The sequence below is a fragment of the Brassica oleracea genome, chromosome C4 (assembly GCF_000695525.1).
Source record: "Brassica oleracea var. oleracea cultivar TO1000 chromosome C4, BOL, whole genome shotgun sequence".
NCBI lineage: Eukaryota > Viridiplantae > Streptophyta > Magnoliopsida > Brassicales > Brassicaceae > Brassica > Brassica oleracea.
The window spans coordinates 18,048,351-18,061,809 of record NC_027751.1 but is presented as its reverse complement, the minus strand read 5'-3'; the positions used below and the strand labels follow the sequence as shown (position 1 = coordinate 18,061,809).

Sequence of the window (13,459 nt, the reverse complement as noted above, 5' to 3'; positions counted from 1 at the left end):
ATCTTTTTTCATCACCTTTTTGTGTTGTTTATTAAGAGAAATGAACTGATGATTTTGTTGGAAGAAAACCTTCATATTTATAATGGACGATTAACACAAAGGAATGAATGAAGGGATTCATTGAATGTGAGATTGTGTGAAAAGTAGAGAGTATGTATTAATGTGAATGTTAATGAAGATGCATGAATCAAGTTAATTTCTGTAGCGGCGCCAGATTAAAGAAGACTATTCAGCTTCCAACTGACATTGATCAGAATCGTTTGTCACCGATTGGATTTCTATTGACAGTTGGCTGAACGAAAATTGTTGCTCAACATCCATTTTCCCTAAGTTTCGTATACAGTTTTTTAGTGAAGATGTATTTGGACCGTAGTAAACACATAAAACCCATTAAACTCAAGAATTAAAGAAAAATTGACTTTTGATTGACCGTGACACGTGTCGTCACCACAGACTCCGAATTAGTGACATGGAATCTGATGTGGATGGCCTAGGAGTGAAGGAAACTCTTCTTTATATATATAGATAGATAGATATGGCAGTTATCAGAGGTAAAAGCTTACATTAGAAGATACAATTAAAAGAGGTTCAACATACTTTGACAAAGCGTATATGATAAAATTGGGGTATATCCGAGAGATAATTGGGATTTCAATATTTATTGCTAGAATTTAATTCTTTATGTGTGAGAGAATATTAGTCGTTTGTAGAAACAATATCAATTTATTTTGGAAACTAATTTTATAGGTTCGGAACATTTTTAAATTCATATAGAAAGTCAATATTCCCTTTTACAGTGAGAATTATTTTTATTAAAAATGTTTTTTGAAAAATATATACAACACTAAAATTAAACTATATGATTATACTGTTTGTTAGATCAGAAAGCAACGTTTATAGTATGATTAACAATTTTAATAGAAAGCTACTTTTACTGGTTGATTACAAATTTTGTATGTGTGAGATAATATTGTGTCATAAGTTGTGAATGTGAAAATGGTATCAAAATATAAGTGGCTAACTCAATCAAAATTTGTAAAAAAGTTGTATTGTACCTTACATTGAACTAACCCTTAAACATAATACACTAGTTGTGTTGCATTGTTCTACTTTGAGTTGAGAAATATTTTACACAAATAATATAAATGATCAATGGAGATTACAATTGGATGGTCTTGTATGAATGATTTATTAGTAAACGTAATCCAAATACACACCATCTTCGACAAGTAACTTTTTATGATAAATAAAAATAAGAACTGGAAGAATATTACTGGAACGATACATGAAAATAATAAATTGTCACATATGAAATCCTAGTACACTATTTGTAGAGATGCAAGAATCTTACACTTTCGCAATCTTCGGGTAAGTTTTCAAATGTTTCTCCATTAATTTTGTCACAAACTTTCTTTCTCACATCCTAAATCATTTCATTCTTACTCATTTGGTAAATATTTGCTTGATGACCAGTTAGCTTAATATTTGCTTGCTCCTCATAGTATTTTACATTCTTTTGCATTAGATCCGAAATATATTAATATACAATTTTTTTATACAAATTTGAAATTAATAAAATAGGTAAATTTAAATATGTACAAATATGACAATCGATAGAATGATGATAGATCCATATTAAGGGAAATTCATTAGAAGGTTAGAGTACTAACTTTATTATCCGTTGTCTTCTCACTCATTTTGTATCCAGCGTAATCAAGTTTAATCTGCATTAGCAATGAATCATTAGTGTAGGAATGATAGAATACACAATAATCGAGGGAATTAGATCAATATTAAAGGGAAATATAGTAAATGGCAAGAGTATTCACTTCATTATCAGTTGACTTCTAAATTGTTTGGTATTCAGAGTATTCAAGATTCATATGTATGACATATTCGAGAAAATTAGTTGATATGTTTGGCAATCAATATAGATCAAACATATACATATAAAACAATCGATAGAATAATGATAGATCAATATTAAGGAAAATAGTGTAGATGACTAGATAACTCACTTTATTATCCATTGCCTTCTCACTCGTTTGGTATTCAGCGTAGTGAAGATTCATCTATGTTATATATGAATTAGTAGTACATGAATGAAGAACATTAAAAAAACAGAGAGTAATTAGAAAGGGATCTCGATTAATTATCACAAATGCATATATAGATGGCAATTTTTTTTAAAAAATGTACTCTATTAGGAAGAGACGTCGATTCACTATATATGAAATGTTTAGATGGTGAAACTTCCTCTAGAAGAATAAATTAATAATTTTAAAATAATATTTAATAAAAATTTCAAATATATTATAGGAATATTCGTGTCTAGTATTCCATATTTGGTGTATTCTCTATTGGGAAAGATTTAGGAAGGTGATAATTGGGAACAATATCAAAACGGAGTTTCAAATTATACATGGTTATCAATCAACCAAACACCTAAACGAAATAACATTAATGATATACACTAAAAAATGATGTCTAACTATATGGAATACGAATCCCTAAACTCTAAATCCTAAACTTCAACATACACAAAACATAATCCATAATTCTTGGAACATATAACTTTAAAATTGAAATTACATATTATGTAATAAATATTAAAACATTTAACTTTGAAATTAGAATTACATATTATGTAATTTTGTGGGACAAACCATATCATCTGTGCTTAAACCATATAACATGCATCATTTGTATAGACAATAATGTCTAAAATAACACATTTTGAGACCATTCAATAGTTATGGACCAAACCTAGATTAGAGGATACAAACCGAGCAAAGTTTGATTAGTATAACCAGAGAGTAGATTAAGAAAAACCAAGATTGATAAACAAGTAATTAAAAACGGTTCAGAGAAGCAAATCCCGGATAAACCATGTCAGTAAGCTTAGTGATTAATGTTTTCATATAAACTGTTTTTGAATAATAGTATGATACTATTGTATTTTTTAAGTGAAGAAGATTAGGGAGTCAGCTGATAAAAAAAAATCTAAAAATATAGAATAATAACAATACACATATATGATTTAGCACAGTTTTTTTCTGTCGACAGAACTATTCATATAGATAAAAAAACATATTTCTACAAAAGTATGAAATTACTTTTTAGAAAAGTGGGAATGACTAAATAATCTTTCTAAAATGCCGTCCAGGAAATGGTAATATGAGAAAAGCTATTATGAGAGGACGTGGGAATGAGTTGGAACTAATCCCATTGGATAGATACGACGAAAAAGGGAGCAGATTGATTAGAAACATAAGGTTTACCCAAAATAATTAAATAAAAGAAGGGAATAATAATAAATAAAGACGGTGGGAAGATATTTTTCGACTAGAAGAAAATATCTTTGATATTTGTTGGTTTGAAAAAATATCTAAAGAGGTTTCAGTCCGCCAAATTGACCGGTGACGACGACGTGGCAACCTTACCACGTGTAAAAGTGTCTACAACTGTATTGTTCTTTTGTCTTTCCGTCTTTCTTTTTCACCTTCTCCTCCTCCTTCTCTCCTTTCTTCTGATATTTTTCTCTCTCTAGTCTTAACAAGATAGATAGGTAGCAAATGGTTGGTGACTACAGAGAGAACTATAGCCCAAGCTCCGACGATTCTTCTTCTGTAGGGGAAGAGACGACTTCTTCAATGGTATATTTCATATTTCTGTGTTCTCTTTATTATTGCATGTCTGTTTCCTCGCCGGAATCTTCGTCTTTTTCAGATCTGAATAATTGATATCTCCTTGTTGCAGTATTTTGCGGGGAATGAAGATACGCCTACAGAATGGACCGATGAGAAGCATAGTTTGTATCTTAAATCAATGGAAGCTTCCTTCGTTGATCAGCTGTACAACTCCCTCGGTGCGCTCGGCTCCAAAAACAACAAGGATACTGTCGGACCATCGAGAAGGTTCGGTGATGGTGGAAAACCTTCTGAAGAACAGGTATGAATAGGACACTTTCCCCTGTCTTTTTCCATGTGCGATGTTGTGAAATGATAATGGATTTTAGTCTTGTCTTATATTTTGATATTAGTTCAAGGTTCTTCGTGATGGTTTCTGGCAGAAGATGAATGTGAGGCAGCCTGAGTATCGTCTCAATGGAAGACACGGTCGTCGCTCTCACGAGTTTCTTAGGAGTCCATGGATCAAGCACTATAAGCCTTCACCAAAGTCCCTAACAGATAAAGGTAGTTCCGAGCTTGAAAATCAAGTTGTTAGCTCAAAGGGCATAGTCATACGCAGCTCTGGTTCAGCATCGAGTCTCAAGCAGATCTTACGAGAAGGCTGCTCTCATTCACGTGACCGGGATCAAATCAGCGTGGGAGAAGGTCCTAGTTATTTCTCTCTCTTCATACATTTATTGTAGATTTGTATACTAAAGTGTTTTCTGTTTGGCTAATGTTTCACAGCAGAAGTATCTGACCAGAACTTTATCAATGAAGTAACAAAAGGCCAAAACGGAAGCTCCAAGAAGATGAAGACAGTGATAAGTGAATCGTCTAGTACTGATCAGGTGAATTCTTACACCAGTTAGTTTTTGATCATGAATGTGTTCGAGTTTATTGTTCTAAAAGTATTATCTTGTACCTTGGTGTATAGGTTGTTCCACTCAGAAAAAATCCTGCCAATATGATCACTTAAATTCCAAGTCTGTTGCTGGGTAAGGTCATTGAAGCTGGTTACGCAAGGAGAATTTTGTTATGTTTATAGAATTTGAGGAACTAAAATTAAAAAAAAAAAGTCAACTTACTATGATTAGTAGTTGCATGTGTCTTCATCATATAACCCTAACTATAAATATTTTATATGCGCATGTGAGTGGATTCATATGTAATGTGAACCTTTTATTTGCATCAAGTTACTTATTAGTTTGTTATTGTTTATTGTTAGTGCCAGTCTAATATAGTCTATAACTTTGAACTTCCATTAGTATATTTATATACTATGATCGATCACTTTGAGTTATAGCCAAATTCCACATTTTGACAAGTTGACGATACCGTTTCATTACCGTCAAGATCCGAATTTGAAATGGACTAAAGTTATATAAATAATTCATATTAAGACTTGTGCCGACGATGCAACTTTCACAGTTTGTGCTTCTTAAATTCAAAGAAAAATATCTTAAAGTTGAGGAATATGATGTTGGTGGTATGTCTCACCTAGCATCCATAATTTCGTCAGCAATTGTCATGTCGATCCTCTCGTAAGAAATAACAATTGTATAACACATGTGAGCCAATTTGCCACTTTAAACAAAACTAATTTCGAAGAAAAATATATTTTTTTTCACTTCTAATACCTTTATGGAGATTATCATTATGCATGTGGTTGAAACAATACCGTTATGGATATTATCTCCAATCAAATAAAAGAAACAAGATGAAGTCTTCTTATATCTCACCTTTGCCCGGCCATCAGCCAGCCCAAAGATGATGGCGATGTAAGTTGGGTTGAGAACCATGAATCCTATATTCTGTTATAACTCCTAACACTACTGTGTATTAATGAGGATGTATGTGCACAATCGAGCTACCTATAAGAGCACTACGTACAGTTGAAAAATCAATAAATTAATACTTGATAAATTAATAATTTTGATAAATTAATAAATTTCGCCGGTTATAATCTGGGGTGGTTCAAAATTTGACAAAAATCGATAAAATAATAAAATAATAATTTTTTAGAAAATTTATGTAAATATGTAGTTCCATTAATATTATAAATTAATAATTTATATGCATATATATTTTATATAAGTAAGAACTTATTATTATATTGTTTGTTTTAAATTCACAATGAAATTATCTTTATATTTTCTTAACACTTAATATATTTATAATGAGATTTAGTAATATTATATCTAAAACCACATTTTAGTTATATGGAATATATTATATAAACCAAATAATATAATAAAATTAATATAAATATCAAATTAAAAAAAACAATTAATGTCTATACACTAAAATCAAATATATTTTTTAATCTTAGAACAAATACATCTTAAAATAAGAAATCTAAATAATTTTTTTTTTTTATAAATTAATATCTTTATAAATTAATAAAATATCAAAATCCTAACATTACTAATTTATAGAAGTTCTATCGTATATGGTTATTCTATCCCACGATTAGATAATATACTAACTGAGTTGAATGAACCAAAAGTGTTTTGAAAGATTAATAAAAGAAAGATGTGTTCTCGATGATTGATTTCAAAGAGTTATTTGAAGTTTTTGTTATTTAATATACGTTTCATATGAAATCACTTTTATGTATTAAAAATATATGTTTTAAATTTAGTAAATATTTCCTTTTTATTATATGTCTTTTAGTAAAATATAAATAAAAGTAAACTATAATTATAAAGTTAGCTAAAAATCATTTAAAAAGAAAATTAAATTATTTTTTAATAATGACAAATAGATATAATTATTTTAATTCATGAATGGTTTTTATGTAATTAAACATTCTGAAATTTAATGAGAGTGCGACACATAAAATACTGAATTCTCAAATAATATAGAGATATATATTAAAAATATATATTAAAATTAGTTAGATTACTGAGAGATCTTTTTCTTAATCATCTTTTATTTAAAAAAAATGATTTAGGTAAACATTTTTTAGTAGTGCATGTTCAAAGTATGAAATTTAACTTACTAAATTATCTACTGATCTAAATCGTTCTTATCTTGACAGAGTAACTTTTATAACTAATAAACATAAAATGAAGTGAGAATATTTGTTCCTTATATTGCCTTTTTAATTTAGTTATGCAGTTTATGGCCAGATTTCTTACTTCATTTGGCTGAAGTGCTTACTAAAATTAGTTTTTTTTATTATTATTGCATGTTACCTTTTGATTCACTGAATCTTGTGAGAAAAAGATTCTTGTTTGTTGCATAAATTTGGGTCTACCTCTATTTTTACAAATGGGTTTTGGACTCTTATTTTTCTTATTGTTTTGTATGATCTGATCTGATACTACAGAGTTAGTTTCTGGGACGGCGGTGCTCTGATCGCAAAAACTCTTACATTTCAAGGTAAAATCGTTTTCTAAGGCCGTAGACATCTTTTCTCTTATTGAAGTTTTTTCTCTAAAAATTATATTCATTACTAAACTCTGATATATAGCAGGTGATATCATTTGATTGGATTCTGCCAAAATGGATAATAACTGGAATTTTAAAACCATGGGGACTGGTCCGCGGGGAGCGATGAGCAGACTACCGGTTAGTGCTCCTTTGAGCCAACAAGGATCACTATACTCAAGGACACTAGACCAGATTCAGAACAACTTAGGAAAAGATTATGGGTCAATGAACATGGAAGAATTGCTTATGAGTATATATAGTGCTGAAGGAACACAAGGCGTAGTTCCAACTAACGGTGTGAACGAGGGATTACAGAGGCAAGGGTCAATAACTCTGCCTAGAATACTTAGCCAAAAGACTGTTGATGAAGTTTGGAAATATATCACAGAGGAAGAACAACACCCCAGCAATGATGGAGGAAGAACAAACATTCCTCAGATTCAGAAGCAGCCAACTTTAGGAGATATCACTCTGGAACAATTTTTAACCCGTGCTGTGGCCATTCATCACCCATCATCGATTTCGGGTATTCCAAACACAAGTTTGAGTGTGGAGTTTCAGCAGAAACCAGTGGTTTCTGATGTGCTGGGCAATATTAATACTGTTCCAAGTAATATAATTCATGGTCCTTATTTGAATACAAATGTGAATGGGTCTACGTCTGGACAAGAACAAAAACAACATAACCCGTTTCAACCGCAACAACCTATCATGTCGAAACCACATGGTTATGGTTATGGAACACACGTCGCATTTACGAGTGACCAGGTTAATGCTCATGGTATAAGAGATAGTTACATGGAAACTGGAGACAAAAGTAACCATGAAAATAACGTAACTTTGGTCCAAAGCGTTGCACCAGCTCCTGGTGGAGCCATGGGTGTAGAAGTATGTTCTCAAATTACGCCATTTCCAGTATTAGATGGGATACCGAAGATTAATGCTGGTTCATCAATAGTATCACCGTTTACATTCACCACTACTGTAAGTAATAGCGTGAGGGATAGGAACAGGAACAATGGCATTGCCGCGGAGAAGAAACTAGTGGAGAAAACACACAGGAGAAAGATAAAGAACCGTGAATCAGCAGCACGATCACGAGCTCGAAAGATGGTAAAAAAAAAGAAGTTTGACATCTTCTTATATACACGTCTTGATTGTTTGATTATGTTAATACAGCAAACCTTATCGTTTTGCTTTTATAGCTTCAAACTATGGAGCTTGAAGCTGAAGCTGAAAAGTTAAGGAAAGAGAATCATGAGCTACTAAAAAACCAGGTAAGTAACAATGTCATAACATTTGCATTTACATATGCAAATGTTACGAAGAACACGTCTACATTTGCTTCCCTAATACTTTTTCACGACAACTTTTTAATGATCGACAGGCAAAAATTATGTCGGAAATGCAAACCAAACTGGTAATCTATATAACTTATACTCACTTTTTCGGTTTGCACTTTTGGGTGTGTTTGTTCATGTAATTTATCAAACTATATATGTTTGTAATACATCTTATTTTACTTCAGGGATGTCAAAGTGGGTTTTGTTTTAAATAAAAATAATAATTAGACTAAAAAAGATTAGTAATTTAAAGCTTTAAAACTTTGTTCTAACTTTAGTTATCTAAATTGGTAACAGGGGAAAGAGATAACTAACGGATCCAGGAAACGGCTGAGGAGAACGAAATCGAACATTCAGTGATCAGTAGTAGGGGTTCGAGGATTATACCTTATAAATTTGTGTGTTCTTCATATTATGTTTCTGCTTATTTATGACCAAATTAGCTACTATTTATAAGTCGCTGTGACATTGTTTTTTTGGGTACCGTTAGACGATCATATGATTGTCATGGTTTAGGGACGTATCAAAAATCTACTATTACCCAGAGACAAATAATAATTAGTGACATTGCTTTATTTTTATAAGAATATAATAGTAATCTAAAAACGAAAGTATGTATCAAATCCGTTTTAAATAGAGATGTCAGTTGGGCTTTGCAGACTTGAAAAGCTTCCCAATAAATTTTCCAAACACTTGTCACATTTTGGTTTCCCAATCATAGGTTAAGACTTTCTCCTACTCATACTTGCTCATACATCAATAGCCAAGAGTCGAGCAAATTAAATCTATTTAACCTCGTCCAGATAATCAGATGAATTCACAACAAGGCATACAACCAGTGTGAGTCTCTTGATCGCACCGTTTACCACATTGGATCACATAAGTGACTTGAAAACTTATCCATCATTGGATCTTTCTTGTTCATGTTCCCTAAACCAATAATAAAAACTGTTCCATGATCCATCATACCAACAATAATATAGAATGTGGAACCGGGCAGGACAAAAATTGTTATCTTAAAAAGCTTTGTTTGTAACAGCAGGGAAACATAATATAGAGAAATGAGTGGCGATGTAATCTCTAACATGGATAACCCGAGGCACATCCCCTATCCTTCCATGAGATCATTTTCCGGTGATCTCTGCCTCTGAATGATCTCACAAGAAGCTTACCGTCTACAGGCTTGCACAAACCGACATCAACCACACTTGTGGCTGTTCCTCTTTTGGATGGGTCGTCCATGTAATAGTCAAACAACATTGCCAAGCATCTGATCTGATGAGATATGAGATAATTTTCTTGATCTGAAGGTACAATCTTCAACATATGAAGGTTCACCTGATACAACCAAGAAAAGGTTAAGAAGCTAGCACTGTTGGTTTCATCGAGTAAAAATTGGTATACTGTTTACCTCTGCTTCCATAGCACGCAGTTCGTTGTAATGATCGCTCTCACTTGTCCAGTTGTCATTTCCAGAAGAAGTATGGAGAGACAGAGAAAAGAAAGGAGGTCTAAGAGGATACTCCATGCTAATCTGGACCTGCAAATACAAATCAATTTTAAAACTTTTGAGGAAGAAAAATATAAAAGGAATATAGTGTTTTTAGAATATGTACCGTTGCTTCTAACTTCCACAATTTTCCATCATCTGTTTTCCTGGAGAAGACAAGTGCAAACTCCCTTGCACCATAATCTACCCATGAATTATCAGCTTTCACAGAGCCCAACGCTTCAACACGCGCTTCGTTTTTCCCAGCTGGCTCATCTACTTCACTATCATCATCCAAAACAAGATCCAAATCATCTTCATACTTTTTGAAACTCGGTGACTTTCCTTTACTGCTAATTGGAGAATCCAGGTTCTTTGTCATCAAAGCCAACTGCCTAGACCTTGCTAGACTAGATACTTTTGATGGGGTTTGATCAGAGCTGGTTGTTATCAAAGCTGTAGCTGTGACCAAAGAAGGAAGTTCTCCGTCTTCCCGAATACTTTCAACATCTTCCTTACCAGAAAGAGATCTTCTATCCCCATCGATTTCCATAGGTTCTGGAACTTGTTCCACACTACTCAGAGTCAGAGAGCACGACTTACTAGCTGAAGATCGAATCTGTAACCAGGAATCCAAAGCACACAGAGCTTTATGCAATGCCCATGGAGCGTCTTCGCAGTTCACAGCAGGCAACTCGTGCTTCATAAGCATATCAAGCTGCTCCCTGTAAAGCCAGTAGAAGTATAAAAAGGTATTCAATGAAATTAACATATCAACAGAAATAGTTACCCATGAAAGCTAGTTGACCTTGCTACAAAGGGTATTGACAGCCAAGTTATCTAGAAAAACAGCTATTAAAGCATACTAAGCATATGCCTGACGCACTTACGATTATCATGGTTTTCTAGAATTTTCTCATAGTTTTTTTAACCAAAATGAAAAACATATAGAGTGGGGGGGACTCACGCAAGAGCCAGATGCGCTTTTTTCCGTGAGCGTATTCTTTGCAGCACTGTTTCCACCCTATGCTGCTGGCGATACAGTGAGAGATCAGGTACAGACGCATCACTTTTAGCAGTGTCAACGTTATCAGGAGTATCTTGGCCGAATAAAATAGGTGACACTTCAGGTAAGATATCAATCCCCGCCAAATGTTGTGCCCATTTATAAGGCCTTGAAGTTCTGTTCTCATCAAACACTTGACCATCACCAAGAATGAGCTTGGTTGACTGCATACCATACCAAGACAAGTGGGTATGTACTTTGATAATATAAAGTCGTCAAAAGTCACATGTAAGAAAAAAACTTAAAACGAAAAAACAAAGTTTACCTGATGAGGTGGCTCAAGTCCAGCGTCATCAGGGAATAAGTTAGAGAATATATTCTTCTCTGGTCCATCTGGAGAGCCTTCAACGCCAACACATACAACATTCAGCTTCAGAAAGTACTCAAACTTGAGAACAACAAGCTTGAGGGACTTCGTATCAGGAGTCTCATCATCATATACGTGAAGGAAAATTTTGAGAGGGTGAACTTGGTATAATAATCCTGCCTTGTCAGATCCTTCTTTGCTAGTAACTTTCTTAGGCCGCTTTCTTCTCCTTTGTCCATCATCATCGTCATCAGGTCCATCATCCTCCAACCTAGAATTCTCTGTATTATTACTCGACATGCCTAAAAGATCAGAACACCAAATTAGCTTTCCTCTCGGTTGAGTCACAGAAGAGAGTAAATTTTCTTACAACAACTTACCAGAGTCCTTATTAGATTGCTGTCTGGCATAAGCTTGAGCATCCTTAAGGCTCCCAAGTAGCTCCAAATCGATTCTCTCTTGAAAAGCTTCCTTTTGTGCCAAAAGCTGAGAGTAAATTACATAAAGGGGAGGAGGAAGCAGCTCGGCTAAACTATGCTGCTTCAGTTTCTTGGTGTGCTGTATACCCAACTGGTTCTGAACTGGAATGGATGCTTTCTTGAGAGACTTGAGGTGTAGAGGAAGGCTTGACAGAAACTTCTTGCGCTCCGCAATGGTTTCTAGTAAACTCTTCTTCTTTTGCTCCAATCTCGCTCGATGCTTACACAATTCTTTCCTCTGAATCAAAAACACATAAACATACAATCACTTCCACAAAAAAAAAAAAAAAAAAAAAAAAAAAAAAAAAAAAAAAAAAAAAAAAAAAAAAAAAAAAAAAAAAAAAAAAAAAAAAAAAAAAAAAAAAACATTCAATGTAGATGAACATGAACATGAACATGAACGAACCTGATGAAGCTCAAAATTGAGCCTTTTGGGCATCAAAAGACGGGAAGTATCAGTTGCAACAGATTGATCTTCAGGAGCGTCACGAAAGAAAGCTTCTTCTGAAACGAGATCGATGTCTGGATACTTGGATTTGAAATCTCTGCAAGCCTTAATAGCTTTGACGTAATGGCTCTTCTCGTACATGAGATTGTGCAATTGCAGCGTCGTGAAATCGACTGGGCCTTTCGCTCGTTCCGTCTCCGCCTTCACTTTGTCTTCCTCCGTCAATATCGCGCGATTCGCCTGCCGAAGAGAAGAAGAAAACCCTAAGTTTCACGTGATGGAGATGAGGAGAAGAGTGTGGTGAGAGAGAAACCTGACGGAGGTTGACGAAGTTGAGGAACATCTGGGTGAGGAGTTCTCGAATCTCGGATTTGTTGTTTCCTTCTTTTTTGATTGAGAGCATCCTCCCTACGATTTCTTCCACTGATGTTTTGCTCTCTCGAAGCAACTCCAGTGGAGATTTCACCGGCTCTCTCGGCGTTGCTACTGTCTCCATCGCTGCTTCCGACGTCGGATACTCATCCGCCGTCACCATTCCTTCCTCGATCTCGCCGTCCTCCATTGCCTCCTTCCTCTCCCCCCTTGTTATTTTCTTTTCTTTTCTTTTCTTTCTAAACGCTTTCGCATTCCTTTTTCTTTTTATCATATTATTATTATCGACAATTCGGTACTATAGATTTTTTTTTAAGTTTTTACCATAAAAATAAATTAAATGACAGTTTCGAGTAGCGAAATTTTATATTTGAAGTTTCACTAGTTTTATATTTTTATTTGCATTTTGGTCCCTATAATCACACATTACTTTTATGATTCATAATATTTTATGTTTTATTGTTTTAATCCTTAAAAAAATTATATCTCATAAATATTTTAATTTTGTTTACATATTTTAAATTTTACACATAAAATTAAATAAAATTTTAAAATAAGATTTAAAATATTTTAAGCTAGATTTAGACAACAATAATATACAAAAAAAACTTAACAAAAAGATTTTAAAAAATTATATGAAGACATAACTATTACACAAATTTAAATATTACAACAACACTAATAGTCAGGTCAGTTTGATCCGAAACCTTCAAATTTTCGAATATTGTCCAAATTTTTTTTGTGTAACTGAAGATGGTTGTTGTTAGGGGTGGGCAAAAAAACCGAACCGAACCGAGTCAAACCGAACCAACCGAACCGAAACCGATTCAAACCGAACCAAAGTCT

At 33.5% G+C, this 13,459-nt stretch overlaps 3 protein-coding genes across 7 annotated transcripts; 2 read left to right on the top strand and 1 right to left on the bottom strand.

Moving 5' to 3' along the window:
* The first annotated feature begins 3,467 nt into the window (after positions 1-3,467).
* Positions 3,468-4,898, top strand: LOC106339517. 3 transcript variants are annotated; one of them, XM_013778344.1, is made up of 5 exons: positions 3,468-3,656; positions 3,760-3,951; positions 4,043-4,337; positions 4,422-4,522; positions 4,609-4,898. In XM_013778344.1, the coding sequence occupies exons 1-5, from the start codon at positions 3,576-3,578 to the stop codon at positions 4,648-4,650; spliced, it is 711 nt and encodes a 236-aa protein (XP_013633798.1). In that variant the 5' UTR covers positions 3,468-3,575; the 3' UTR covers positions 4,651-4,898. The 3 variants fall into 3 exon arrangements, with proteins under 3 accessions (XP_013633798.1, XP_013633799.1, XP_013633797.1); XM_013778345.1 differs by having other exon boundaries at positions 3,469-3,656; positions 4,073-4,337; positions 4,419-4,522; XM_013778343.1 differs by having other exon boundaries at positions 3,469-3,656; positions 4,419-4,522.
* A 2,069-nt stretch (positions 4,899-6,967) lies between these two features.
* On the top strand, positions 6,968-8,967 carry LOC106341255 (ABSCISIC ACID-INSENSITIVE 5-like protein 8). 3 transcript variants are annotated; one of them, XM_013780059.1, is made up of 5 exons: positions 6,968-7,058; positions 7,153-8,222; positions 8,315-8,386; positions 8,497-8,529; positions 8,750-8,967. In XM_013780059.1, the coding sequence occupies exons 2-5, from the start codon at positions 7,182-7,184 to the stop codon at positions 8,810-8,812; spliced, it is 1,209 nt and encodes a 402-aa protein (XP_013635513.1). In that variant the 5' UTR covers positions 6,968-7,058; positions 7,153-7,181; the 3' UTR covers positions 8,813-8,967. The 3 variants fall into 3 exon arrangements, with proteins under 3 accessions (XP_013635513.1, XP_013635514.1, XP_013635515.1); XM_013780060.1 differs by lacking the exon at positions 8,497-8,529; XM_013780061.1 differs by lacking the exons at positions 8,497-8,529; positions 8,750-8,967 and having other exon boundaries at positions 8,289-8,363.
* Positions 8,968-9,336: 369 nt separating this feature from the next.
* On the bottom strand, positions 9,337-12,879 carry LOC106342366 (THO complex subunit 5B). The gene is made up of 8 exons (XM_013781279.1): positions 12,555-12,879; positions 12,200-12,481; positions 11,695-12,031; positions 11,273-11,616; positions 10,909-11,171; positions 10,069-10,666; positions 9,864-9,992; positions 9,337-9,790 (listed from the first exon to the last, which is right to left on the bottom strand). The coding sequence occupies exons 1-8, from the start codon at positions 12,801-12,803 to the stop codon at positions 9,533-9,535; spliced, it is 2,460 nt and encodes an 819-aa protein (XP_013636733.1). The 5' UTR covers positions 12,804-12,879; the 3' UTR covers positions 9,337-9,532.
* Positions 12,880-13,459: the final 580 nt, after the last annotated feature.

What these genes read in the sequence shown, in the direction of transcription:
- LOC106341255 (XM_013780059.1), top strand. Translation starts at nt 7,182, where the DNA reads ATGGATAATAACTGGAATTTTAAAACCATGGGGACTGGTCCGCGGGGA. An exon ending in GATCACGAGCTCGAAAGATG is followed by an intron (nt 8,223 to 8,314) that starts GTAAAAAAAAAG and finishes TTGCTTTTATAG; the next exon opens with CTTCAAACTATGGAGCTTGA. An exon ending in ATGAGCTACTAAAAAACCAG is followed by an intron (nt 8,387 to 8,496) that starts GTAAGTAACAAT and finishes AATGATCGACAG; the next exon opens with GCAAAAATTATGTCGGAAAT.
- LOC106342366 (XM_013781279.1), bottom strand. Translation starts at nt 12,803, where the DNA reads ATGGAGGACGGCGAGATCGAGGAAGGAATGGTGACGGCGGATGAGTAT. An exon ending in ACTTCGTCAACCTCCGTCAG is followed by an intron (nt 12,482 to 12,554) that starts GTTTCTCTCTCA and finishes TCTCTTCGGCAG; the next exon opens with GCGAATCGCGCGATATTGAC. An exon ending in GACTTGAGCCACCTCATCAG is followed by an intron (nt 11,172 to 11,272) that starts GTAAACTTTGTT and finishes TATGGTATGCAG; the next exon opens with TCAACCAAGCTCATTCTTGG.
- LOC106339517 (XM_013778343.1), top strand. Translation starts at nt 3,576, where the DNA reads ATGGTTGGTGACTACAGAGAGAACTATAGCCCAAGCTCCGACGATTCT. An exon ending in GAAAACCTTCTGAAGAACAG is followed by an intron (nt 3,952 to 4,042) that starts GTATGAATAGGA and finishes TTTTGATATTAG; the next exon opens with TTCAAGGTTCTTCGTGATGG. An exon ending in TCAAATCAGCGTGGGAGAAG is followed by an intron (nt 4,338 to 4,418) that starts GTCCTAGTTATT and finishes AATGTTTCACAG; the next exon opens with CAGAAGTATCTGACCAGAAC.